Source organism: Drosophila teissieri, chromosome 2R (assembly GCF_016746235.2).
Source record: "Drosophila teissieri strain GT53w chromosome 2R, Prin_Dtei_1.1, whole genome shotgun sequence".
Classification (NCBI taxonomy): domain Eukaryota; kingdom Metazoa; phylum Arthropoda; class Insecta; order Diptera; family Drosophilidae; genus Drosophila; species Drosophila teissieri.
Genome location: NC_053030.1, coordinates 16,912,712 through 16,936,297, shown reverse-complemented (window position 1 = coordinate 16,936,297; position 23,586 = coordinate 16,912,712). Strand labels below are relative to the sequence as shown.

The 23,586-nt window shown below is 44.5% G+C and overlaps 4 protein-coding genes across 8 annotated transcripts in view; 2 read left to right on the top strand and 2 right to left on the bottom strand.

Moving 5' to 3' along the window:
- Positions 1-29: 29 nt before the first annotated feature.
- Positions 30-1,666, bottom strand: LOC122613996 (selenocysteine-specific elongation factor). Its single transcript, XM_043788445.1, has 2 exons — positions 1,367-1,666; positions 30-1,309 (listed from the first exon to the last, which is right to left on the bottom strand). The coding sequence occupies exons 1-2, from the start codon at positions 1,623-1,625 to the stop codon at positions 30-32; spliced, it is 1,539 nt and encodes a 512-aa protein (XP_043644380.1). The 5' UTR covers positions 1,626-1,666.
- A 165-nt stretch (positions 1,667-1,831) lies between these two features.
- On the top strand, positions 1,832-4,772 carry LOC122613141 (probable peroxisomal acyl-coenzyme A oxidase 1). The gene is made up of 7 exons (XM_043787171.1): positions 1,832-2,310; positions 2,395-2,557; positions 2,622-2,914; positions 2,981-3,386; positions 3,448-4,060; positions 4,134-4,289; positions 4,354-4,772. The coding sequence occupies exons 1-7, from the start codon at positions 2,160-2,162 to the stop codon at positions 4,612-4,614; spliced, it is 2,043 nt and encodes a 680-aa protein (XP_043643106.1). The 5' UTR covers positions 1,832-2,159; the 3' UTR covers positions 4,615-4,772.
- A 136-nt stretch (positions 4,773-4,908) lies between these two features.
- On the top strand, positions 4,909-9,790 carry LOC122615232 (probable peroxisomal acyl-coenzyme A oxidase 1). Its single transcript, XM_043790190.1, has 8 exons — positions 4,909-5,150; positions 5,578-5,740; positions 5,802-6,094; positions 6,155-6,560; positions 6,632-7,138; positions 7,195-7,300; positions 7,375-7,530; positions 7,592-9,790. Exons 1-8 carry the CDS (start codon positions 5,009-5,011, stop codon positions 7,850-7,852), a joined length of 2,034 nt encoding a protein of 677 aa, XP_043646125.1. The 5' UTR covers positions 4,909-5,008; the 3' UTR covers positions 7,853-9,790.
- LOC122615233 (syndecan) overlaps positions 9,788-23,586 on the bottom strand; it is a 91,096-nt gene continuing 77,297 nt past the window's right edge. For 2 of the 5 annotated variants that reach the window (XM_043790191.1, XM_043790192.1), the window contains 4 exons: positions 14,851-14,989; positions 13,723-14,238; positions 10,433-10,600; positions 9,791-10,267 (listed from right to left, as the gene is read on the bottom strand). In XM_043790191.1, coding sequence (XP_043646126.1) covers positions 10,095-10,267; positions 10,433-10,600; positions 13,723-14,238; positions 14,851-14,989 — 996 coding nt within the window. In that variant the 3' untranslated portion in view covers positions 9,791-10,094. Of the gene's footprint in view, positions 10,268-10,432; positions 10,601-13,722; positions 14,239-14,562; positions 14,990-23,586 lie in introns of all 5 variants that reach the window. The other 3 variants (XM_043790193.1, XM_043790194.1, XM_043790195.1) reach the window with 3 other exon arrangements.

The following is a 23,586-nucleotide window of genomic DNA, read 5'->3' as shown; positions in this document are numbered from 1 at the left end:
TAAATTAGAAAGAAAATACATAAATTCTGTCATTGAAACAGGCCAGCCTGTTTATTGAACACATACTTCTTGCAGTTAAGCAAAACCTTTACATTCTTTACATTGTTTAATGTTTCAGGAGACAGAGCGGCCTGAAAAGTTATGGCCACCTTGGAAGTCTGGCCAAAGGTTCGTTCAATGCGACCTTTCTCTCCCGTGGAAAGTTCCACATTCTTGCCGACGTACAAATCACGTTTGGCCTCCTTCTTGAAAAGGTTCTGAACTATCACTTCGTTGTCATTGACCACACGCTGAATGCTTCCCACTTTCTGTTTCCGCTTGAAAATCCTCAGTTTTGGCAGCTCTTCTGTCATGTAATTAGAACTTTGCGTCTGCCAGGAAATGCGTCCCCAAAATGCCAGTCTACAACTTGTACTATGAACATCCATGTCGAGCTTAGAGGCAATTAGCGTTGAATGTGGAGGAGCTAGCACAGGGGTTTCGAATTGCAACAAAGCGTAGATCAGGTCAGACTGTTGAACCTCCGCAGGCTGGACGTCCTCCATATACTCGTACTCTTTCTCCAGGTGAAACGTAGATGTTGTGCTGTCCGTATCCCGAAACAAGGTTACATTGGCCATCACTGTGTTGTGTCCTACTGAGATGTGCAGCTTGCTCGTAGACTTTATGGCTTCTTTGTAGTAACGGATTGGTTTCAACTGTAGGCACACGGCGTAGATGGGTTTCAGGTAGCCCGGTTGGGCAATGATTCCGCGTTCCAATAACTTTGCATTGAATTGTGTTACACAAAGGCCAATTCGATCGCCCATGGAGGCGCTGGTCACGTTTTTGCGGAACATCTGCATGGATTTCACTTTCCTTTGCTCTCCAAGAGCTGGCAGTTCAATCACATCGTTTACCTGCACTTTTCCCTGGAGCAAAGTGCCTGTGCAGACGGTTCCCTGTCCTTTTATTCCGAAGCAATGATCAACGTACATGAACAGCGGATGGGTTAGGTTTCTTTGCGGCTGGAAGTAGGCTTCCCTTAGTGCTTCTTGCAACTCCGAGATATGTGTTCCTTGCAAAGCAGACACATCATAGATGGGCACTTGACTTCCGAATGTGGTGGCTTCCAAAGTCTTTGCAATGCGCAAGCGTAGCTTTTCCAGCTTGGACGTCCTCTGGTCCGCTGGATAGACATCTATTTTGTTGATCACCACAATCAGCTTCTTCTGCAGCAACTCTCCGATAATCAGGCACTCTGCTGTTTGGGTTTGGATGCCTTTTTGGGCGTCCACCACAAGGAGCATCAGATCAATGATCTGGGCACCTGCAATTGTTTAGTATAGATAAGGGTTCTTAGAATGAAATCAAATAATATTGATACCTCCTATAATAGTGCGTATAAGACTTGCATGGCCTGGGCAATCGACAAAGGTAAACTGAAGTTTTTCTTCTTGAGGTAAATGTGCGGGAGCTTCCACCAAAAGTCCACTAAAGCCCAAATCCAATGTTATTCCTCGCTCCACTGATTGCGGATTCTTGTCGAAGGCTGCCGTGCTGGACATTGAACTCAAGGCCTTGGCCAAGGTGGTCTTGCCGCTGTCAACATGCCCGAGCAAGCCAATATTAAAATTTATCGGCATTGTATGCCGCTATAAGGTAAATAAACTGCACTAAACCAATAAAGAAATGTAATCCAATTGAGATGGTAGTCTTTCGATTTTCTGAAGCCCGATAACAGCGATGTTAATTAACAGACAAGTGCTGTAAATATGTAACAGGCTGTTATTGTCCGATATCTGTGTTTAGTGCGATCACAAGTGATCTAAAACTAGCTATCAGTTTACTTATTTGAGTTCTAACATCTGCAGGGGGCAATCAAACTTTGTTTTGGTATTCAGATCTTATCGTATTAATTGTGTTGCCCTTCTTATTGTCAGCGTTATAAGGCAGAAAAGTAGGGCATGCATTCGATTAAATTTTGACCTAGGATCCAGAGACTATCCAGATAACGGTTGCGCCACCAACCAAAAGCACTCTCAACGAAAGAGCAAAGATTACAAGTTTATTGACCGGTTGGTTTCACTTTTATTTATTGAGAGCCATCGGCGGTTTGGAAGTCAGTAAGCGATCGGTGCTCTTGGCGTGCAGTTCGGAGGTTTCTTAGACTAGTTATTATGGCCCCTTCCGTTATTCCCAATACCGTTATACCCACCACCGTAAATCCTGATCTGCAGAAGGAACGCGATGGAGCCACCGTTAGAAGCGATGAATTCGCCGCTTGGTGGGCGGGAGGCGAGGACGTTCTAAAGTTCAACCGCGGCGTTCGTAAGTCCATATAACTAATCTCCGCTCTAATCAGCGGAAAACTTTGAGGGTCATGCTGACTTGGCTGTTTTTCGCTTTGACCAGGTACATATATGGAAAAGGATGTGGATTTCTCGGAGATGCTGCAGCTGCAAAACAAAACGCACGAAGAGATCATCGAGTTCTCCACGCGGGGGGCGATCGAAGGCGCCAAGAAGCTGCGCCGTCTGCAGGAGGAGCGCAATCCTGGCGGCGAGGACTACTGGCCGTAGGTGTTTCTTGCTTGATGACGCCATGTACTTGAATCATCACTGGTTACCCTACTCTTTCAGGAACTTGTTTGACAATCAAGCTATGCTGGGTCTCGTTCCTGGTGGCAATCCTTTTGGTGTGATGTACGTGATGCTGGTGAAAGCTCTGCAGGCTCAGTGTACTCCGGAGCAGTACGCAGACTTCGGCAAGCGCCTCGAACGCTTTGAGATTTGCGGCACGTATGCCCAAACCGAACTGGGTCATGGAACCTACCTGCGCGGGCTGGAAACTCGGGCTGATTTCGATCGCAAGACTGATGAATTTGTACTTAACACCCCCAAGATTTCCTCCTACAAGTGGTGGCCCGGAGGCTGTAAGTTCTGGCATAAAGATCCAACTGGTTCATAGATGTTTTTGTAACTTTACTTTAATCTTTCAGTGGGCCACAGCTCCAACTACTGCATGATTATGGCTCAGCTGTACATCGACGACAAGTGCAAAGGTCCGCACATGTTCTTCATTCAGGTGCGTGATGAGGACACCCATGAACCATTGCCTGGCGTCCACATCGGTGATATTGGCAAGAAAATGGGCTTCATTGGAGTGAACAATGGTTTCCTGGGCTTGAAGAACGTGCGGATTCCTCGTACAAGAATGCTGATGCGACATGCCCAGGTCAAGGCTGATGGATCCTATGTTAGTAGTCCTACCAATGTGCTCACCTACTTTACCATGGTGCGCACGCGTTGTGTAATTGCAAAGAATAATGCCATGATGTTGGCGGCGGCTGCAACCATTGCGACCAGATACTCATCTGTGCGCCGTCAGAGCCCCATTGATCCCAAGTAAGTTGTAAGCAACGTAGATACATTTATTACAATGCAATTGTTCCTTGGTTGCTTTCAGCGAACGTGAGCCTCAGATCATTGATCATGTTACACAGCAAATGAAGCTCTTCCCAGAGATAGCCACAAGCGTGGCTTACCGGCAGGCCAGTAATTTCTTGTGGAATCTGTACGATGTGACCATTAAGGATATAGAAAACGGAAAATACGAGCGTCTGCCAGAGTTGCATTCGCTGTCCTGCGCTTTGAAAGTTACCTGCTCCACGGATTCCGCTAGTGGTGTAGAGAGATTGCGACTGGCCTGTGGTGGTCACGGATTCCTCACCTCATCCAACATGAGCAACCTATACGTTAGTGCCACCGCGGCCTGCACTTACGAGGGTGAGAACACCGTACTGCTTCTGCAGGTCGGTCGCTTTTTAATGAAGACTTGGCGAGCCGCGTTGACTGGAGCTCCGTTGCCGCCTACTGTTCGCTATTTGGCCGAGGTACAAAAGAACCCGGAATTTGGCACCTGGACTGGTAGCTGGGAGAACATGGTTAAGGCCATGCAGTATGCAGCAGCCAATAAAACACGGCTGGCATTCAAAAGCTTTTCCAACCGTCTGTCAAGGGGCGATACTGAAGCGAACGCGGCTAATCAGACGGGCATTGAGTTCACCCAGGCGGCGGAGGTTGGTTTACTAAAGTGGCTTGGACTTTGCACTACTGATTTCTAAAATACTCTTAATATTTTCTTGCCCATAGCTCCACGGACGTGCTTTTGTGTTCAGTGCATTCACCGAAGTGGTGACCGGTCCCAAATCTAAGACGCGTTCAGCTAACTTAAATCGAGTCCTGGAGAACCTGTTGGAGCTATACCTCGTCAAGGAAACACTTAATCAAATGGGTCACCTGTTGAGAGTGGGTTTCATTTATATAGCCTAGGATGTGTTGAATGCTAACTTAATGTTTGCTTATTTTACAGTTTATTAACTTGACCGATACGGATCTCTCACGGCTGCAGGATCGTTTGGAAACTGTGCTCACCAAACTACGACCTGATGCTGTGGCCATTGTGGATGGCTTTGACTTCAGTAATCTCCAACTGAACTCCACTCTGGGCTCTTACGATGGCAATGCCTACGAGCGTATCTTTGATGCGGCTCTCAAGAATCCCATGAACCAAAAACCTGTGCCTAAATCCTTCCATGAGATCCTGAAGCCTTTCATGAAGTCAAACCTCTAGTGTATGTGCCCTAGCACAGATTTCTGTTAAATCAACTATTTCGAGCCAAGCTCAATCTAATGTATTGTAAATACCCCATATGTATTGGTGCTTTGAGTGATCGTAACCTGTTTCTTATTATCTTTGTAAATAATACTCTTAAATACCCAACATATACCGCTCTTTAACTGAATTCTTTGCCGAGCATAAACACCTGCTCTTGGCTTATTTTCGTCGATCAGCTTTCTCTCTTGAAAAGCTGATACCTGCACTTTGCCCTCCGAAAGCTCTTCCTTCTCGCCGATCGATCCACTTTCGCTCAGTAGTTGTGTTGAGCTCACAGCTGTTGGTTGGATCTAGTGGTGGATCATAGTTTAGTTGTTAACAATTCCGTGTTTATTTTTTGCACACAACAATGTCGCACATTAAAAACCTAATACCGAGCACAGTGAATCCAGATCTTCAGAAGGAACGTACTGGAGCGGAGTTCGATGTGGAGGAGTTCTCTGCCTGGTGGCACGGGGGTCAAGACAAACTGAAGAGGAAACGCGAGATAGGTAAAGAGTTCAAGATAAAAATCAATAGCGTCACGCCGGTGTTCGTGATATGGCACAGGTTATGGTCTATTGAAGCTTGTTTGCCACCAAGATCAGAGGATCAGAATCGGGGTCCAAAGACCCCCCCCAAATGGCCCGAAGTCCAAAAATAATTATACATTGTTGAGCAGCTGAATTAAACCGTTGCTTTATCAATAGTACAAGATAGTGATAGCAGTTGTGGCGTAAACGTTTGCCAGCAGCTGCAAATGCGCTAGTTTCTTATCAGTTTAAAGGGCTGATCCACACCCCCAGGTGATAGCGACAGGCACAGTCACACAGTTATAAATCGAATCGTTATGTTTATGACTGATTGAATCTTTTATTGCTACCACTTATTTTGTTCATAATCGAAAGTAGTAAAAATGGGCTAATTTCGAATCAACAGAGGAAGCCATCTTCAGCGATCTTGAGGATGGGTATGGCCTCAACCATGAGTACATGTCCCACGAGGAGGTCTACAACTCCACTGTGAAGAAGGTGGCTGAGGCGGCAGTTAAGCTTAAGGCTCTCCAGAACAAGCTTAACCCTGGAGGAACCGATATCTGGCCGTGAGTTCAAAAGGCATGTTTGTAAAAGGTTTTCTTAATCTTATCTCTGCCTGCTTTGCAGTGGAGGACTATACAATGCACAGAGCTATGGACTTTTTCCGGCTAATCATCCGGTTGCCACCCACATCACCATGTTTGTGGATGTGATCAAAGGTCAGGGCACTGCCGAACAGGCGGAGAAGTGGGGCAAGGCGGCGGCGAACTGCAACATTATTGGCACCTACGCCCAAACGGAGCTGGCCCATGGAACCAATGTCCGTGGCCTGGCCACTCGGGCTGACTTTGATCCCAAGACGGATGAGTTTGTCCTGAATACGCCGAATTTGGAGGCCTATAAGTGGTGGCCCGGTGGCTGTAAGTAGCTTAAATACATTAGTAACGTAGTTAAATATACATTTAACCCATCTTCTTTAGTGGGACACACTGCCAATCATGCGATGGTGGTGGCACAACTCTATATCGCTGATGTTCATCATGGCGTGCAAATGTTTATTGTGCCGCTGAGAGATTCAGAAACTCACATGCCACTGCCGGGTGTTGATATCGGGGAGGTTGGCAAGAAGCTCGGCATGGCATCCGTGAATCAGGGCTTCCTCGGACTGGACCATGTCCGAATTCCGCGCACCAACATGCTGATGAAGTTCGCTAAGGTGGAGCGCGACGGCACCTTCAAGGCCAGTCCGGCATCGAGGATTAACTACCTGACCATGGTGTACACGCGCTGCTTGATCGTTAGCCAGAACTCCATGCTGCACCTGGCGGCGGCTACCATAGCCACGCGATACTCGGCGGTGCGGCGCCAGAGTCCCATTGAGCCCAAGTAAGTTGCGATGATGTTTGCAGGATTTGTTTTGCAGGATGTTTAATCCCTTGATATGTATGCGTTTACAGCCAGCCCGAGCCACAGATCATAGATCATGTGACCCAGCGCCTTAAGCTCTTCCCCGAGATTGCCACGGGAATCGCCTACCACCTGGCCACCGAGTACGTGTGGGAGATGTATGACCAGACGGTACAGGAAGCCAACAACGGCAAGTTCGAGCGACTTCCCGACATGCACATCCTGTCCTGCGCTCTTAAGGTCCTCTGCACCACTGACGGATGTGCTGGCATTGAAAGGCTCCGTCTGTCCACTGGAGGACATGGTTACCTCATCGCCGCTAACTTGAGCAACATCTATGGCAATGCTGTGGCTGCCTACACCTACGAAGGCGAGAACACGGTGCTTCTTTTGCAAATCGGACGGGCTTTGGTAAAGGCATGGGCATCGTTTGTGGAACAGAAACCATTGTCCGCCTCCTACAGCTACTTTGCGACCTCCATGCAGCTGAAGGAGTTCCCCAAGTGGGACGACTCCTGGCAGTGCATCATCAAGGCTTTGCAGTACACGGCAGCACAGTGAGTTTGGCTTTAAGACATCTTTCCCACCAAATGCTAACATGATTCATCTATAGTAAAACACGCATTGCTTTCGAGAATCTAGCGAATCGCATGGCCAGCGGTCAGTCTCAAGGTGTGGCGGCCAATAACACGGGCATCGAACTGACACGTGCAGCTGAGGTAAATACAATAAAGCAAACTTAAGGATGTTCACGGAAGAGCCCTTATTTAACAATCATTTAAACATATTTCAGCTGCATGGTCGCCAGTTTTTGTGCCAGACATTCCTGGAGCAGATCACTGGTGCCAAGGCCCAAAAGCGATCGCCCGCACTCAACAGAATTTTGGAGAACGTGCTGGAACTGTTTCTCGTCCAAACTGTGCTTAATAACCTCAATGACATTTTAAGAGTAAGTTTTCTCCTCAATTCCAGTAACTTCATAGTGAAGATTATGCCACTTTGTTTGCCAGTTCATTAACCTCAGCGATGCGGATCTGCGATCGCTGCAAAAACGCCTGGAGGACGCACTGGAGAAGTTCCGACCCAACGCGGTGGCCATATGCGATGGGTTTGGGTTCCACGACCGTGTGTTGAACTCCGTGCTGGGCAGCTACGATGGCAATGTGTATCCCAGGCTCTTCGATTCGGCCAAGCGCAGCACCATGAACCAGAAGCCCGTGCAAACATCCTTTGAGAGCCACCTGAAGCCCCTGATGAAGGCTAAGCTGTAAAGCAAACACAACCGAGTCATGTGTATAGAGTAATAGTGAATGAGAAAGTACATGATTTGTTTAAATTAGTTTTATACCAGTTTTATTTAGCAAATCAAAACCAATTTCTCAGTACATTCAGCGCATTTTAAAAAACTAACAAACTAAACGCTTACAAAGTAGCAAAAAAACTTGATGTAAAATTTGACAAAACGTACTATGGGTCGAGAGTTGAACAAACATAGTACTTGTACATATCAAAAAAGTTGCGGTTGCGTTTTTTACAGTGTAGAAAAAGTTGTGTTCTGAAAAATGTTTTAGTTCCTGTTGCTGCTGTTGCTCATGTTTTCGTGTTTTCTGTTTTTTCTTTTTCGGTTTGTGTGAGAGTGTGCATGTTTTTTGTGTGTGAGTTTCAGTTTTGGTTTGGGGAAAGGGGAAAATAGTTTTCACTACTGATGATGTTCGAAAGTTCCCTTTGTTATATGCTCTGCTGTCGAAGTAGTAGTAGGTTTAATTCATTATTTATGCATTATACACAGTTACACACACAATTGATTTATGTTGCTAATTATATACTTATATGTTATATATTAGTTTTCGTTTTTTCGTAACTTCTTTTCGCAATGAAAATATGGCATGAGAGTTGGAGAGAGAATATTGGTTGACTAACAATTAAACAAGTATTGCAGCTAATTGATTGGTTGTATGGGGGTGTATGGGTATGGGTGAGTATAACATTTGTTGCTGGACTGCTTGGTTTTAGTTTAATTTGAGTTCGGCTTGTAAACTTAACAATTAATTTTCACTATTGCTTGTGATTATGATCTGTTGCTGTGGTTCTTGTTGTTGTTGTTGTTGATGATGTTGTCGCTCGTATTCGCTTTTGTATTTTGCTTGCAAAACTAAACAATTGTCAGTGACAGCGAACGTAAAAACTAAATAAATGCACAATAATTAATGCGTTAATCCGATTTTGATTCTTAGCCATGGAAGAAGCAGTTGAGTCAAGCGAAGGAAATCTCGAATAACTCTAAAACCCAAGTGGAAACCTAAATTAATGTACAATTGCTTTCACGTTGACGATTTCTCAATTCATATCCAATTCAATATTAACTTCAGTTTCAGTTTCATTTCAATAAATATTCGTGGTTTTGTGTTTTCTAGAAAAAAGTAGAAATAGTCCTTTTCATTTCAATTCTGTTTGTTTTTAGTCGCCAGGAAGGTTCTGTTTTTTGCTTGATTTAATATTTTTCGTTTTTTCTTTTCTTTTCGTTTTGTTTGTTTTAGGAATTACACTAATAATTACATAGTTCCGCTTATGTATAACTTAAAAACATTTATGCATCGATTTCCGCTTGCTATGTGCCGCACAATTCATAATTATAATATTTTCATTGGACTTCGTTTGACAATTGATTGTTAAAATAAAAGTTTTAGGTGTGTGTGTGAAGGTTCGACGAGGGGTCTATAGAGAGTTGAGAGATAATCGTGATGTATCCAATTCGCTTTCGTTATTCAGCTAACATATATAATCCATACATTTATATTCAATATGCACGAAAGTTGCCTTTTACATCTATGTAGTTGGATGCGCGTGTGTGTGTGTATTATTATAGTTATTATTCAATTTTCTCCTGCTCTTTCTGCTTTTGCTCTACTCGTAATTCATAATTAATTCGCTTAATTTTGCCCGCCCTTATATTGGTTTCACTATTTATATATAATATATTATTTATATATATTAAATTTCGCATGATTTATTTGCAATTATATTTGATATTTTTGTTTGTTTTTGTCGCTTAAAACTTACTTAAATAGAAAAGTCGCATACACACACCCACACACGCAGAGAGTCGGTTGTCTGTCTGTGTGTGTGTATTTTGCATTAACTTACAGGTAAGTTTTCCTTTTTTTTGTTTTCTTTTCGTTTTTCCTTGTTATTATATTGCCGATTTGTGTTTTTTTTTTATTTATTTATTGTTTTAATTTAATTTACCCCTCACGAAAAATTGTGTGTGTTTTTGAAAACGTTTGAAATTTTCAATTGTTTTTTGTGTTAGTTTTGTAGCTGCTGCTGCGGATGATTAATCCTTGTTTCAGTGGATTGCCGATGATGCTGCACCCCCACTCCGCACAGTGTATATTTTAGTTGAGCCAAACCAAACCCAGTCGCTCCGCCTTCGTCCAGTCACTCGCACTCCCGTCCTCACACTTTGTTCCTGTACTTGTGGTCAACTTAATACCTGCGCGACGTGCTATTATCTCAGGCGTAGAACTCGCGGTTATTCGCATTTTTCGCATACGAATTGTTGGCCGGCGATCGCTTTGGTTCGTCCAGCGCGTAGGATCCCTCGTCCTTTTTCCTCATGCGGTACACAATGAACATGACCACGAGTATGGCGCAGAGCAGGCCAACGACGGCACCGCCAATGACAGCTGCAGAAAAGGGTAACATTCTTTAGTAATCTGTGTCTTTCATATATTCCAACCTAACCACACGGCGTATGAGTGATATTTGTCAAAGCTTTGCCCTATACCTACCACACATGGCGTATGATTGATATTTGAAGAAGCACTGCACAGCATAGCAAATATACTTACCAGCCAGGATTCCGGGCTGCGAGAAGAAGCTCGACGTGCGATCGTCCTCGCTCATGATGACCACTTCGTTGCCGTTGGGCCTGTGATCGATGCCCTTTGTGTCGGAGGGCTGGCTATTCACGTTCGTGTTGGGGTCCAATTCGTGCACGTTGCTGCCACCTGCACCCGCTGTTCCGGAGAAAGAGAACGCATTATGGCGATGAGCAAGAGATGCAAGCAGATAAAAATGTCCATTTATGCCCATGACGTGCAAGCAAAATCAAACAAAACAGAGTGTGAGACAGAGAGTTGCTGTTTTGTTTTGTTGTTTCGTGTGTTGGGTATGGTATTCAATTAAATTGATTCGAGTGTAAATATTTGTTTTAGTGAGTGTATACGAGAGATTGGGTAAACAAGTGTGTTTTGGTGTGCGTGTGTTAATGAGTTGTTATGCAGTATTTACAAGGCTTAATGTTAGTCGAGCAGCGTTGACTACGCAGGGGAACTTATTGCAAATGCTAGTTCTTATGTGGTAATTCCCAGAAGTGTACGCTAACTAACAAGGATTCCAAAATAAACTCTTTAATAAGATATGGGGCGAAAGTTGCTAGTTTACTTAAATAAATTAAATATATCGCAGTCTCCCTTCTAACAGTTTCCAGCACCATTGAAGACGAGGAGTGGAATGAAGTATTTATCTAGAACAGAATATTCTGGATGTTAAATTACAGCGCGGCACGTCCTGCCAAAGTAAGTAAACTCTTGACAGCTAATTTTACGGTAATGAGCAGGGTTTTCCAGCAAAGTTTGCCACAATATGAAAAAAGTTTTCCAGCTGCGAGTGCCAAATTCTGCTCGAAAATCTCTACATTTCATTTAGGATCTAGGACACGTGCAATTATTTCGCTTCCCTAATATTGACAGGTGTGCAGAAATTGAATGCCAATTGGCTGTCAAAGACTGCGAGCTTAAATTTTATTTAATTGGCGTGGCCCCTATTCTACAAACTCTTCTGTGTGCGTAAGCTCCTTACTTTTGGAGAGCTATTGTTTGATACCCACACAGCCCCCATTAAGCTCCCCAAACTCAGCTCAAGATAAACAAATTGCTTGTTTAGCCCTTGTACGCGCACTTCTTTGCATATCAAACAAACACATGGCTGCTCCTTGAGGGGCGGCATATTAATTAGGAAATGCCCACGAGGGCTCCTCGAATTGGCCCTCGTGCATGGGGCCCGGGCCCTTAAATTGATTTTATATGCGCATTGCAAACTCGGGCAAATCAAGGCAATATGTTGAGGGAAGCGAGAGTTCTTTGAATTGGAACTCTGGCACTATAAATATTTGCCATTTGCCATTTCCAAGAGCAAATGGATTTCTCAGCTTCAGTCTTTGAGATTGCTTCGATGTCTTGCCATCGCATTGATTGTCTGCCTGTCTGGTTGTCTGCTTTTCTGCAAGACCTTCTGTTTGCTTTGAACCAATAAAGGTGCCGCCTGCATCATGTGTGTGTGTGTCTCCGTTTGATGGGAAAATGCACTCTGTGTGCCGGCGATTTGGGGGCGTTAGGACGTGGGGTTTGATTTTCCGCTTCCATGTTTGGTGTGGTCAGCTGCGCGCAATTATGGCAAAATTATTGCCAGTGCTGTTTGTCACCCGCGCCATCCAACCATATTGATTGTGTTTGTGCTCTGGGTCGAGGCGTGGCAATTGCAAGGCAAACATCAAAGCCACAAGCCCACAGAAACCCCAACACACCCAGTCGCCATTAGGCCATGTTTCAGTCTTCGCTGGCTTTTGTTAGGTACATAAACAGTGATTGTGAGATGGATGTACACGGAAATAAAACCCGAGTCGACTAATGAAATTTATAGAGGCTTAAAAACAGCGCTCACATATAACTTGTAATCACTATACTTTGCACACGAGTCCGTGAAGATTTCAGCATCGTAGAAAAATCAATAAAGATGTATATACCTTGTCTGCGTTAAGCTTTAAGCATGCATGGAAATCAGGCTGGATTTCCGATTTCCTTAAGCCTACATTTTCCATTGGAGTTCTTGTTTTTTTCGCTAAGTGAGTTCCCCCCACGAATCCATATCAGGAGCAACAATGCCTCAAGTAAGCGGCTACAGTTACTCGAAAAAGGCAATGCGGAGTGGGAGCGGCAGACACAGGAGCCTTTGCCTTTGCCATTTCCAATGCCATTGGCAGGACTCGGTGATTTTTCATTTGAAGTGCCTGCGAAGCACGCCAAGTGTTTTTCCCCAGCAACAAAGCACAAAATCACTGCGCGGCTTAGTGCGATTTTCCAGGCGATTTTCATTCACGAAACTGCAGGAGGCGGAGTCGGGACAGTGTTAATGGAAGTTTATGCCTAGGGCAAGAATTGCACAATGTCTACCGCCCACTTCTAATCCTTGATGGAGTGCTTTCCCTGCTGCAGCTTAATCGATTGTTTGACTTTGGTTTTGCGGTTGCCCTTTGTTTGCTTACCATTTGTCACGATAAAAGCTTTCCAACTATCCTTAAAATATTCGCCTTAATCTAGCTTAAGGTTAAGTCTAAACACTAAAACGGATAAAACGAATGAGGGATTGAAGTGCGATTGTGTTGGCTCTGCGGGAGTTTTTCCAATTGGATGAGCGACAAAAACAGAGTGAACGGAAATGATTCAATGAATTGGTTATGAATTGCAATGAATGTGTTCGAATCATGTGCTGAATGGGTCGGTCCTTGGACGTAAACATGGATGTGGGACTGAGATTGAGTGGAATTGTGGAGCACCCGCAGCGTTGACCGTAGACGTTCAGAGCGCGACAAATAAACCAAATCATATGTATTAACACACACCGAATGTGAAACTTAATTGACTAACAAATACTTCAAATTGAAATTACTTAAAGTGCATACAGATGGATAGACTACACAACGAAAGCAAAGCAAGTGTACTTATAAATGCAAAACACAACTACTTTAAATAAACAAAACCAGTAAACAGAAATAAGGATATATACCTAGCTATGTATATAATCCAAACGAACCACTTGTATAAATTAAAATTTAAGATCAAAATGTTAATGCTGCTCACTTAATAATAAAACACAAACCCAAAGCAGTGTGTTCCAAGCAAAGCCAGGAATTGCGTACATAGCTTTACAAATAAACAATAAAATGATGTGCAATAAGAACAACACAGTGAACTAAAACAGTATGGTGTACAATAACACAAAACTACATAAACAATAAATATAAACGAAATAAAAGGTAGAAAAGTAAGTAAGTAAAATGATGAAAATAAAAACCACTGACGTCCGCGCTCTGTAATATCTCCATCGTTGCCACCGATCCGCGGACCATCGACATCGCTATCCACACTATCATCCTCATCGCCGCCATCCACATCGATATCATCCGTAGTGGGAATGTGGCCGGATTCAACGTTATTGTGATGCACAACTGGCGGCATATGTCCCGGCTCGGGACCATCGATGTCGATTTCTTTGTCCAGCTCCTTGTTATAGTCATAGTCCTTATCGTCGCCATCGTCCTCATCGTCATCCTCATTGTCGGCATCGATGCCATCGCCGCTGGACTCCGTATCCAGATCCTTGTCGAATGGCGGGAACACCGGCTGCACCGGTACTGCGGGGAGCGCGGGGGCCGCCGTGGAGGTGGTGGAGGTACTGCTATTGGCAAAGGACGTTGTCGTTGTGGTGGATGCGGGGGTTGTCGTAGTGGTGGTGGGGGATGTTGGCGGCACAGGTGACGAACTCGAACTCGATGTTGTTGGGATTGTGGATGAGGTTTGTGTTGGTGTATGAGCTGCTGGATATAGAGATGCGATTGTTGGTGTTCTGGTTGTGTATGATTCGGGGAGGGGCTTTTCGTTAATGCTATCGCTACTACTAACTAAACTCGATCGATCCTTAGCCAATACTCTATCCTCTATGGCTGATGCTCTAACTGGTACTGTATCTGTAACTGTATCTGTAAATGTATCTGCATCTGTTTCTGTATCTGTTTCTGTTGTTGAGAGTGGTAGTGGTGTGTTGGTTGAAGTTGAAGGAGTAGGAGAAGAAATAGTGGTGGCGGGTGTTGTGGAGGTAACACCAACGAGTGTTGCATTTACATGACTAGCTTGATCTTTACCGATTGAGTTAATGCCAGTGCTATGGCCACCGATATCACTACCACTGCCACTGATGATGCCGTTCTGGCTGTTGATGTTGATATTGTGGTTATTATTATTGTTCGCTGTGGTGCTACTACCAATGATTGTGCCACTATTCGTTTGATGGTTATTATTGGGATTGAGATTGATATTCTGGCTGTTGTCGATCTGATTGTGATTATTATTATTGTTGAATCTACTCGAGATGAGGTCGCTGTTGCTGTTCTTGCTGTTCTTGCCGTAGTTCTCGTTCGAGTTATGCTTACTGTTTATGCCGGAGTTGCTGCCCTGCGAGATGCGCGTGTTGTGCGAACTGTGCGAGTGCTGATCGGGTTCGGCGTCCTCGTCATCGGGTCCAAAGCCGGAGCCGGAGTAGTCCGGATCTTTCTCTAGATCTTCGTGTATCTGCAATGGGAATAAGCGCAAGAATCAGATTAGGGGCTGTCCTCTAACATCAGTTCACTTAATCATAATCTTTCTGAAGACAGCTCGTTTCCTAAATACTCGAAACAATTTTTCACCTCCACCTTTTACACAATTCTCCATAACAAAGCCCACTTTTGGGCGCAACAAATGGCAGCTATTTCCATTGAAAATTATGCACGGCCTCCCTCCCGTGTCCTTGAGTTGTTTTAGATTTGCGTTTGCGATGCTAAAAGGAATCCACACCCTGGGGTCATGTCCTCTGGCCTTCGGGGAATACATTTCATGTGGCCTATTGTCTGTCGGAGCCTCGACTGTGACGGGGTTTTTGCGGTTTTCTCGCACCAAAAACAAGTACAATACCTCACACAACGTTGGCAGGACGATGGGGATGACGGGATGAGAGGAGGAGGGAGGAGGACACAGAGTACCACAACAACTGTGACCAAAACCAATTGGCCAGAGACGGCCGTGGGCCAACTGAATGGCAGAGACAATTCCCGGCCGCAGACGCCAGCTCTTGTTTATTGACTTTAATTTCGTTTGTCGCTTATTTGGGCCATAAAAACAGTGGCCAAAATGGAAGCAGAAGCAGGGGCACAGAAGCACAGTGGCAGAGGCATCAGCAAACTTAATTGAATTTCTTCACGCGTTATGAAATGCCCTATAAAGAAATTGGCAGTTGGCCAGCCAGTCGGCAGCCAGCGACACTTGTTGACCCCCGACCCCATAATTTCAGCCCCTCATGCATTATATAGACAAGGCCGACAACGAGCGTGAGTAATGGGAATGAGCTCAAATTGAGTGATTGTGGCCGGGGGGTGTAGCAATTAATTTTCCAATGACAGAGAATTGAAATTTGTTTCGTATTTCGCATTTCGGCACACATTTAATTTCCCAGCAGAGCTTCGAGCATTTGTTTTCATTTGTTCCATTGAGCCGGGGATTTACAAATAAATTCGGTCCCAACTCCACGCCATTCATGAACGAAAAATGGAAAGCATACAACCCGGGGGCCGACTTTTCAGCAAATATGGGAATTTAAAAACAAACGTGAAAGCAGCTTGGCACGAGGCTTAGGACTATGAGGATACCTCTTAGATGCGCTCTCAACTGTTTTTTAAAATATTTTTTAGAGTTTCTGAACTAATTTGAGGTAAACATCAAACTTAAAGTCAAGCTTTAAACTAATTTCTCTACATTCGATATCTTATTTGCTTTCTTTGAAAGATAACAGAGAAATATATTCATTTAGAATTCATAGCCAAATAATGTTGAACCTGTGCAATGCAAATCGGAGAGTAAAATAAAATCCGGACATTCCACATTATCCACAAATATCCTCAAGCTTATTCCCAAAAAAAACACACACAAGCATTTTCGGTGCAGAATACATTTTCATTTTCATTTTCGCTACCGTTTTTGTTGTTTGCCTTCGTTTCGTTTCATATCCTCTCCTCACGTTTCGTTTGAAATTTAATTAAAATATTTGTGCATTGCGTATACGCAGCGTTGCGCATTCAAACCCACACCGCAGCATATATCATCCTGTGCAGGACAGTTGGCAAGCAAACGCTTGACCAAAAGCACTCATAAATATCCCTCCAGCGGGTGCACGATGGTCTAGTGGGTGGTGCCTGTAGGTCGGATGATGCAGGATGTGGGCTAGTAGCAGTTCCAAGTGGCCATAAAGCATGCGGAATAAAAAGGAGGGAAAAAAAACACGAGCTGTTGTGCCGCCGCTTGCAACACTTTCGTTCTGGCCGAGTTTATTTAAAGCTCTCTCCACTTTTCTGCTGGCCCGCGCTGTTTTGCCGCTTGATTTATGCAGCAATTAGCAGTCAGCAAAATGGGGCAAGACTATAAGTAGAATGTGGCGAGTGGCGAGCGGCAGCCTCCACATGACTAAGCACACCGTGCTCGTGCCTCAAATGAAGTCCTGCAAAAGTTGCAGTTTCATGAGCAACGAACTTCGCCACCGCATTTAAACGATTATGGACGAAAAACTTTCGATAGGACCTGGTGCCTGGCCAGGGCAGCCACAACTGTGGCCAACCTAACGACCAAGTGCAATGTGAATTTATGCAATAAATTGCTTTGTTAATAAAACACGAGGCGAATGCCAAGGAGCGACTGCTGGGCCGGTGGGCTGGTGGGCTGAGGGGGGCCAGAAGCCAGAAAGCAGATGCAACTGCATCGTCCTCTGAGGTGCAATGTGGGTCATGCATGAATTTAAATGATGTCATTTCATCGGGACCACCTGCTGCCAGGCTCCGAAAATGGGGAATGGGATATGCGATATGCTCTTCCGCTCTGCATGCCGCATTAAATTTGCATTTGCTGCCAGCTGATGCCTTTTGCCGCTGCAGCTTCTTTGGCCGGCCAACATGGCGTATGCTTGACACCATTTTGATATATGACAGCGAGAATGAAATATTCCCGCTAGCTGGGCGAGCATTTCCATAAAACGGAAATTGTTTCAATAAAGCATTTAAAAACTTCTCCGGCAGTCTCTGCCGGGTGGCAAAAACTTGGCAAGCGAAATGAGAAAATAAGACAACGAACTGAGAGACCTTTGCAGTTTCCGTAATGAGCGAAAATTGTGTCAGTCAACTATGAGAAAGGGGAGGAAAAACTATAAAGGAATTTGCGGAACAGCGGAAAACTGCGAAAGTGGAGTTCAGAATTGCTGCCAGGCACGTTTCATGCATAAGCAACGACGCAAGTGCAGTGTTTTGACATTTCACAAACACTACACACAGTTGTCATGCCCCCCTCACATTCGCAGCCATTCAACATAATTAAGGCTTGAAATTGCTGCTCAAGTATATGGCCAACATAAAACAGACTCAAGAACCAGCCACCCCACCCACATGCCATTCGTTTAGCCCTAACAAATCCGGAGCAAATCCTGTGCGATTTTATTTCTAATAATTGCAACTTTTTTTTTTTTTTTTTTTTTTAATAATATAATTGTTTATTTATTAAGCATACGGAAACTTGGAGCCCTTTGTGTCCTTCTTTTCTATTAATTCAGCCATTTGGCGCCGGCTAACTACAGTTAGCTTTTTCTATTTTACAATGATTTTACTACAATTACATAACAATCACAGATAACATATAGGAATTAAATAAGCTCCGCTTCTGCTGACCTTGTCACAGAATCGGGATATGAATCCTCGTTGTCTTCTATTCAGCTCTTAGTGGCGAGATCTGTTTAGAGCGCTGGCAGCGATTTCTGTGGCTCTCCAACCTGTCATGGTATCTGCTCGAGTGCTGGTTTATCTCGTCAAATACCGTTGCGAGTTTCAGGTCTCTGTGCAGGGTGGTATTTCGCACAAACCACTCGCATCCGGTGATGAGTCTTGCGACCTTATTTTGTATAGCCTGGATTCTTTTGATTTGGCTGTCGCATGCCAAGCCCCAGATTTGGCACCCGTACTTCCAGTTTGGAGCTAAAATCTGTTTGTAGATTGTCAGCTTGTTGGATAGCGACAATTTACTGCGCGGACACAGTAGCCAGTAGTGCTTCGCCACCTTAGCACGTAGGCGAGTTTTAATGTCGGTCACATGCTTGGCAAATGTGAGTCTGCGATCCAGAAGCACTCCAAGGTATTTGGCTGCGTTCGGCTGTGGTACAAGGGCTGCCTCGATGTAGACGGGCGGTGGCGTTCTCCGCTTTAAAGTATAGCAAACGTTGTTGGATTTACTGCTATTTATGCCAATGTTCCAACGTCTTGCCCATTCCGAGAATCGATCTGCAAAGTCCTGTATACCATCCGCTGCGTCGTGCTCGCATCGGGACCTGTAGGTGACGCACACGTCATCGGCAAATGTGGCCAACATTGAGTTCCCGTAAAGGCTTACATCCGGCTGCGGCATGTCGTGGCTATATAGGCAGTAGAGCAGGGGGCCCAGAACACTTCCTTGTGGAACACCAGCTGCCACATTGTGCTCGGTGGAAATTGCTGAATGGAATCGCACAGCGAACCTCCTACCTTCCAGGTACGATTTTAGCAGCCCATAATATGGAGCAGGCAGCGTCTGCTTGATTTTTAGCTGAAGTCCAATGTGCCACACTCGATCAAACGCTTCTCGAATGTCCAAGAAGAGGCTGTTGCAATATTCCTTGTTGTCGTAGGCAGTCAGAATTTGCTCGACGACCCGATGGAGCTGCTCGACAGTACAGTGGCCAGCACGAAAACCGAACTGGTGCTCAGGGGTAATCCCCTGGGCTTCCATAATCCTTACAATCCGGACAGCAATCATTCTCTCAAACACCTTCGAAATTGAAGGGAGGAGACTGATCGGCCGGTAGGAGGCGGGCTCCCTTTCCGGCTTGCCAGGTTTGTGGATCATGGAGATTATCCCGAGCTTCCACTGATAAGGGAAGTATTGCAACCTCACAATAGCGTTGAAAATCAACGTTATGTAGAGGATCGCTTGACTGGGCAGGGCCTTCAATGTGGCGTTGCAGATGACGTCATGTCCTGGTGCTTTGTTGCTACTCTGGCGCACAATGACTTCGGCTACCTCGCAGGGTTCAAACGGCGTGATTGGCAGGGCCATTTGAAGCGCTTGGTTCAACCGCTCCTGAGTTTCTTCAACCTGTTGCAGGCTGGCAAGCTTGAATGGTTGAAATCGCTCAGCGAGGTGCGCAGCGAATACCTCCGCTTGTCCCAAGTCGGTCCGACACCATGTCCCGTTGCTATCGACTAAAGGCGCCTTCCTCGTGCAACGCCTTTTGATTGCGCGCGTGGCCTTCCACAGCGAATGCGTCGCTTCGCTTTCGAAAATTGCAAAACTAAATACAAGGAGCTTTCAATTTGCGCCGAGCCACATCAGTTGCCGTTTTGGCCAAGTTTCAGTTTCAGTTTCTGTTCTGCTGCTGTGCAAAAGTTCAGCTAACGAGTAAATTGTCGATTTGACAATGTTCGCAAAGTGCGTGACTTGAGTTGACCGAGTTGCTACAAAACATTTGGAAAAAATCCTTGGCCAGTGGAAGTTTTTGGTTCTTAGCGTCGGTGGGGATTTTCCACTTGACACCACCACTCACTCCCCCTTCCCCCACCCTAACAATTTTACGTAACCGCATTGACCCTGTGTTCGCATAAAATTCCGCATTGTGAATGCTACATTTCGAGAGCCAAGTGGCCTGCTAAACATTTGCATGGGTATTTCTGCAGGAAATGGCCAAAGTTTGTCTGGGCCAAAAGGGAAAGCGGTGAAAGAGCCGGAAAAGAAACCACAATCCCAGGAAAATTGATAGCCCTAGCAAATCCCAGAGTTCTCGGCTTTGTTTTTCCCGAGCATTGGCATTGCTCAATAATTGCCAGGAGAGGAATCTCTGGGGGAGTCCTAATTTATTTACATGCACTTGCAACTTTGGCCTACGGGGTAAAAGTGGAAAAGCGAGGAGCGTGGTGGGGGGTGGGTGGAGAAAAGCCGACTCAGCTCAACTGGGGAAAACTCAATTTTCCAGCTGGAAGATAACTTACGGCTTTATTTAGACAACGAAATTGAAAATTCGTTTCGTTACTCTTTTGTTTTCCTTTCGAGTTTGCTCCTGGTCCCTTTCTGGACCGGCTAGAACTTTTCCAGATACATAGATAGACAAGTTCTGAGCTTGTTAGTATTTTATTTTCTATTTTCCCTTTTTCCGAGCTTATTATTTTGCAATTGGCCATTTACATTCAGATGGGTTCAGATGGGAAGAGCACATCATTTATAGGATGGAAAAGGTTTCGTGAACTACACAATTACTCGTTAGCACCCACACTTCCGTTTTTGAATACTCCGTGGCCATTTGCATTTTGGGTCGGTCATTAAAGTGTTAACAAGGACATCTTTAAAAATGGTTTAAATAGTTAAAGAAGATTTTGACACTTTAATAATGAAGCCCCTTGAAACATTAAACTTAGTTTTCTGCATATTTATTTATTCGCATTTCTTTGCTGTTTTCCCTTGAGGAGCTGTTCATTGCAAATAATTGCTTTTTAAATGCAACAAATGAGCAACACTGGATCTTGCTCATCTCCTTGCCTCTTTCGCGGCAGCAAATTGAAAAAGTTTTTTGCAATGTAGCGTGATGTTGTTGCCTTTGAATGCCTCTCGAGAGTTTTCAGAACTTTTACTCACAAACAAACGCACATACTCATACAAATACTCGTATTTTATGTACAAAGAAAATTGTGTCGTGGCCTTGCTGGGGCTAACAATTGTTGTTATTGTTGTTATTGTTGCTGGGGTTTTCCTCTTCTATCTGCTCAATTCTTCAGCGAAGGAGAAAAGCCTTTTGTTGCATTGCATTGTGCAAGGCCACGCCCACCCGCCCCATTCCGCTGGCATAATTTGACACTTAATTGGCAGCAGCATTGCGGCGTGAAAATCGGGAAATGCGGCAAAATCCTGCGAGAACTGCACATTTATCAAGATCATGTCTGTCAGCGTTAAAAGCGCGACTTTTGCTTAATTTTTCGACTCTTTTTTGGCGCTCCTTATCGAGTTACCTTTCCAGGATACGGATACGAGTCCGGCGGACACAAGCCAATTTGTTTTTCCCTCTGGTGTTTTTTGCCATTTTATCAGCCGTCGGAGATTTATTTACGATGATTTTTTTTCCAGCACGGCTTTAATGATTTTTCCGTGTTCAAGTGACACAAATTTTCGACTCCCCGGCTGGGAGTAACAACCAAAAAAATTTGCCAACGCGGCAAAACGCAGTGAGGCGTTTGCCTTGGACACCGCAACAACCACCAACATCATCATCATCGTCATCATCATCATCGTTATTAAGATGGTGAGGCAAAAGTTCCAGCTCATCAACAGAAGGAAAAATCAATAGCCGCACCCAGGCTTTCCTTGGTCCTTTTTTTTCTACTCGCTCTTTTCCTCTCCTATCTGCACATTTTTTATAACATTTTTTTCTGCGCAGTTCCCGCACAAATAAATTAAAAGCCGCATCATCAGCATTAGCCGACGGAAAAGTAAATCTGTGTTAGCTGCTGAACAACCCGGCCATGTGCCTCCATAAATAATAATTTTTATATTTAAAGCGGCGGCTAGCATCCTTTCTCCTATTTTTTTTTTAAACCTACTTTCGCGGCTGGCAATTAATAAATGAGCTTTGGGCTCAGAACGCGAAGCCCACAATTCATTTGGGAGGCGGTTGCAAAGGAGCTTGCAACATTTAGTCCAGGTTCCGGAATCCGGATTACTTGTTACTTATGCTAATTGCAAAGAGGCTGCTCCGCCTGCAGCTTATGACATAATTAATCCTTTTTCCAGTCCTTTTTGGCCTAATCGAAATTGATCAGCACGGCAAAGCGGCAAATATGGGCTTAAATTAGCAAGATATACTGGCATTACAGGGTCCCTGAAGTAATTTGCATATGAAGTCGCTGTTCCGGTGAAACATTTTGCGGCTAATAAGGCAACATTTTCATTACAGCCACTTGGCAGGACTCACGAGAGCTAAGCCTGATTCAAGCCATAAACTGCTGCTAAAAGGTGCACTTGCACTGGCAGAAAAGTTTTACCATGTTTGCAGAACCAAATTATTTATTTAAATTGGCTCGATTTAGGAGGAGCCACCAAGTCGCCGAGCGCATAAATATTTAACTTTCAATTAGGTCAACGTCGAAAGCGAGGCGGTTGAATAAATATTCCTCTTTCTGGACTTCTGGGAGTTTCTAGTTTCCAACTGTATAAAATTAATAACATTTGTTAAGCAACTAATATAATCAGTTCGAAAGTTCTCAGACGCAAGAGTCGCACTGCAGTTTTAACATATTTTCTCACTGCAGGACATGGCAGGATCTTGCGTAAAGTTTCTGCATTTTAATTGCACGAGCGGAGGGGGGCTGCTTTCGCAAGAGGAGCTGCAGCAACCATATCAGGCTTAATGTGCTGATGCCAGAAAAGGACTTAGAGCCGCCGAAGGAAGTAAACGAAGTGAAGCTCAAGCACATATAGTATATGTACATATATGTATGTGTGTGTGTGGCAGGGAGGCTCTGGGTGGCAGGGAACTTTGGCAACTTGACTGACTGCATCTGCTCCAACTTACTCAGCCACGCCCCCCTCACCCGCCCCCTTGCCAGCTACCGTTGCACATCATTAAAATTTTAATGCAACTCATGGGTTTCTAGCCCCTTAGCCGCGCGACAATGCTGGTGGGCGTGGCCCAAACAGTTCTTGTTCAGTCAATTGCAAAAGCTTAGAAAACGGCAAGAAAAGCGTCGCAAAATGTGGAACGGAAACCAAAAGAGGTTTTCTGAAAACGGTTGCTAAAAGTGTGTGCAGGAGGGGTTGCTTCCCAACTGTGATCGCCTGTGCGATGAGCTGCACATAATTGTTGCCTAAGCTGATTGCTATGGCATTTATTTAGTTAACGCTAGAATAACTTTTTGCAGATGCCAGCACAAAGAGACACGAAACGAAACGAAGATAGACATACATATTTTATCTTTAAGACTAGGAGTTAGAATCCTTTATTATATTATTTATTCAGTTTTAAATTCTCTTCTCCACAATTCGAACAAGTGCTCCTCATTAGTGACTAAAATACAGAATCAATG